This window comes from Propithecus coquereli, unplaced genomic scaffold (assembly GCF_000956105.1).
Source record: "Propithecus coquereli isolate 6110/MARCELLA unplaced genomic scaffold, Pcoq_1.0 Scaffold304, whole genome shotgun sequence".
NCBI lineage: Eukaryota > Metazoa > Chordata > Mammalia > Primates > Indriidae > Propithecus > Propithecus coquereli.
The window spans coordinates 1,819,612-1,820,628 of NW_012148664.1; the positions used below are offsets into that span (position 1 = coordinate 1,819,612).

The following is a 1,017-nucleotide window of genomic DNA, read 5'->3' on the forward strand; positions in this document are numbered from 1 at the left end:
TGAGTGAAAGAGAAGTTGTTTCTGACTACCGCAGAGAAATACAAAGGGGAGTTTTAATGTTAACCTTCATTCTGATAACGTAGCTCTTTAACACATTAACTCATACGTGTGTGTGCGTCTGTGTGTGCGCGTGCGTGTGTGTATCTTTACGTCTCTCATGTCTTTAGTTATTTCACTCATAAAGACAATTCAGACTTTGGAAAGTAAACTTTGTGGCTTGCTTATTTTTTTTTTTTATCCACTTACTTTATTCTAATAAAAAATGTTTTAAGCCATCTATTTTCTCTGTTCCTGGCAGCTATTCTTGTGACTATAATTGCCTACTTTCCTTTCTGGCTGATCTATTGCTAGTCTTTATCTGGATGTTATTAAACAATATAAACGCTCCATAGAGCACCGTAGTCTCAGCCAGAATATTTTCAGATTCTCGGCTAAAATGGAACGGAACTGGTGCTTTAGCTGTTAAGTAAGTAGCTCAGATTTGTTGTCAGAGTGTGTGAGGGGCTCTAAATTCATTACGTTAGTTGTTCCTGTGAGGTAGCATTTGAAAAATAGCTTCGGCTGTTTATAGATCGTGGTCCTTGGGCACCAGATAGTGGATGTTGGAATGTATTGCAGAAAAGCTGATTAAAGTACTAGGATCTCTAACAGTAAGAGTAGAAAGTCAATTGTAATACCTGTGCCTGACTCTGTTGGATGCACTTAAATATTTCCTTTTGAAAGCTTTGGTTTATTATCAGCTTTTCCAGGAGGAATAACATTTTTGCAAAAATGTGCCTTTTGGTGAAAACATCAATAAGCTATGCCTGATGAGAAGTTTATGGAGGTAAACTGATTCGAACTTTGAGGATCCCGAATACTTTGCAGTTTTATTATTACCTAGCTTATTAGAGTCATGTTTCACTATGACTAAAATTTCAATAGTGGTAGCTACTTTCAGGTCATAATTTTAATGTGTTTTTATTGTATATCAGGAAATTTACACTTACTGTAAAATACAAACTATGTCAGAATTTA

At 35.6% G+C, this 1,017-nt stretch overlaps 1 protein-coding gene across 1 annotated transcript in view; it reads left to right on the top strand.

Moving 5' to 3' along the window:
- TNKS (tankyrase, TRF1-interacting ankyrin-related ADP-ribose polymerase) overlaps positions 1-1,017 on the top strand; it is a 292,744-nt gene that overhangs the window by 158,178 nt on the left and 133,549 nt on the right. Inside the window, exon 5 of the mRNA XM_012649821.1 lies at positions 975-990. Coding sequence (XP_012505275.1) covers positions 975-990 — 16 coding nt within the window. The remainder of the gene's footprint in view (positions 1-974; positions 991-1,017) is intronic.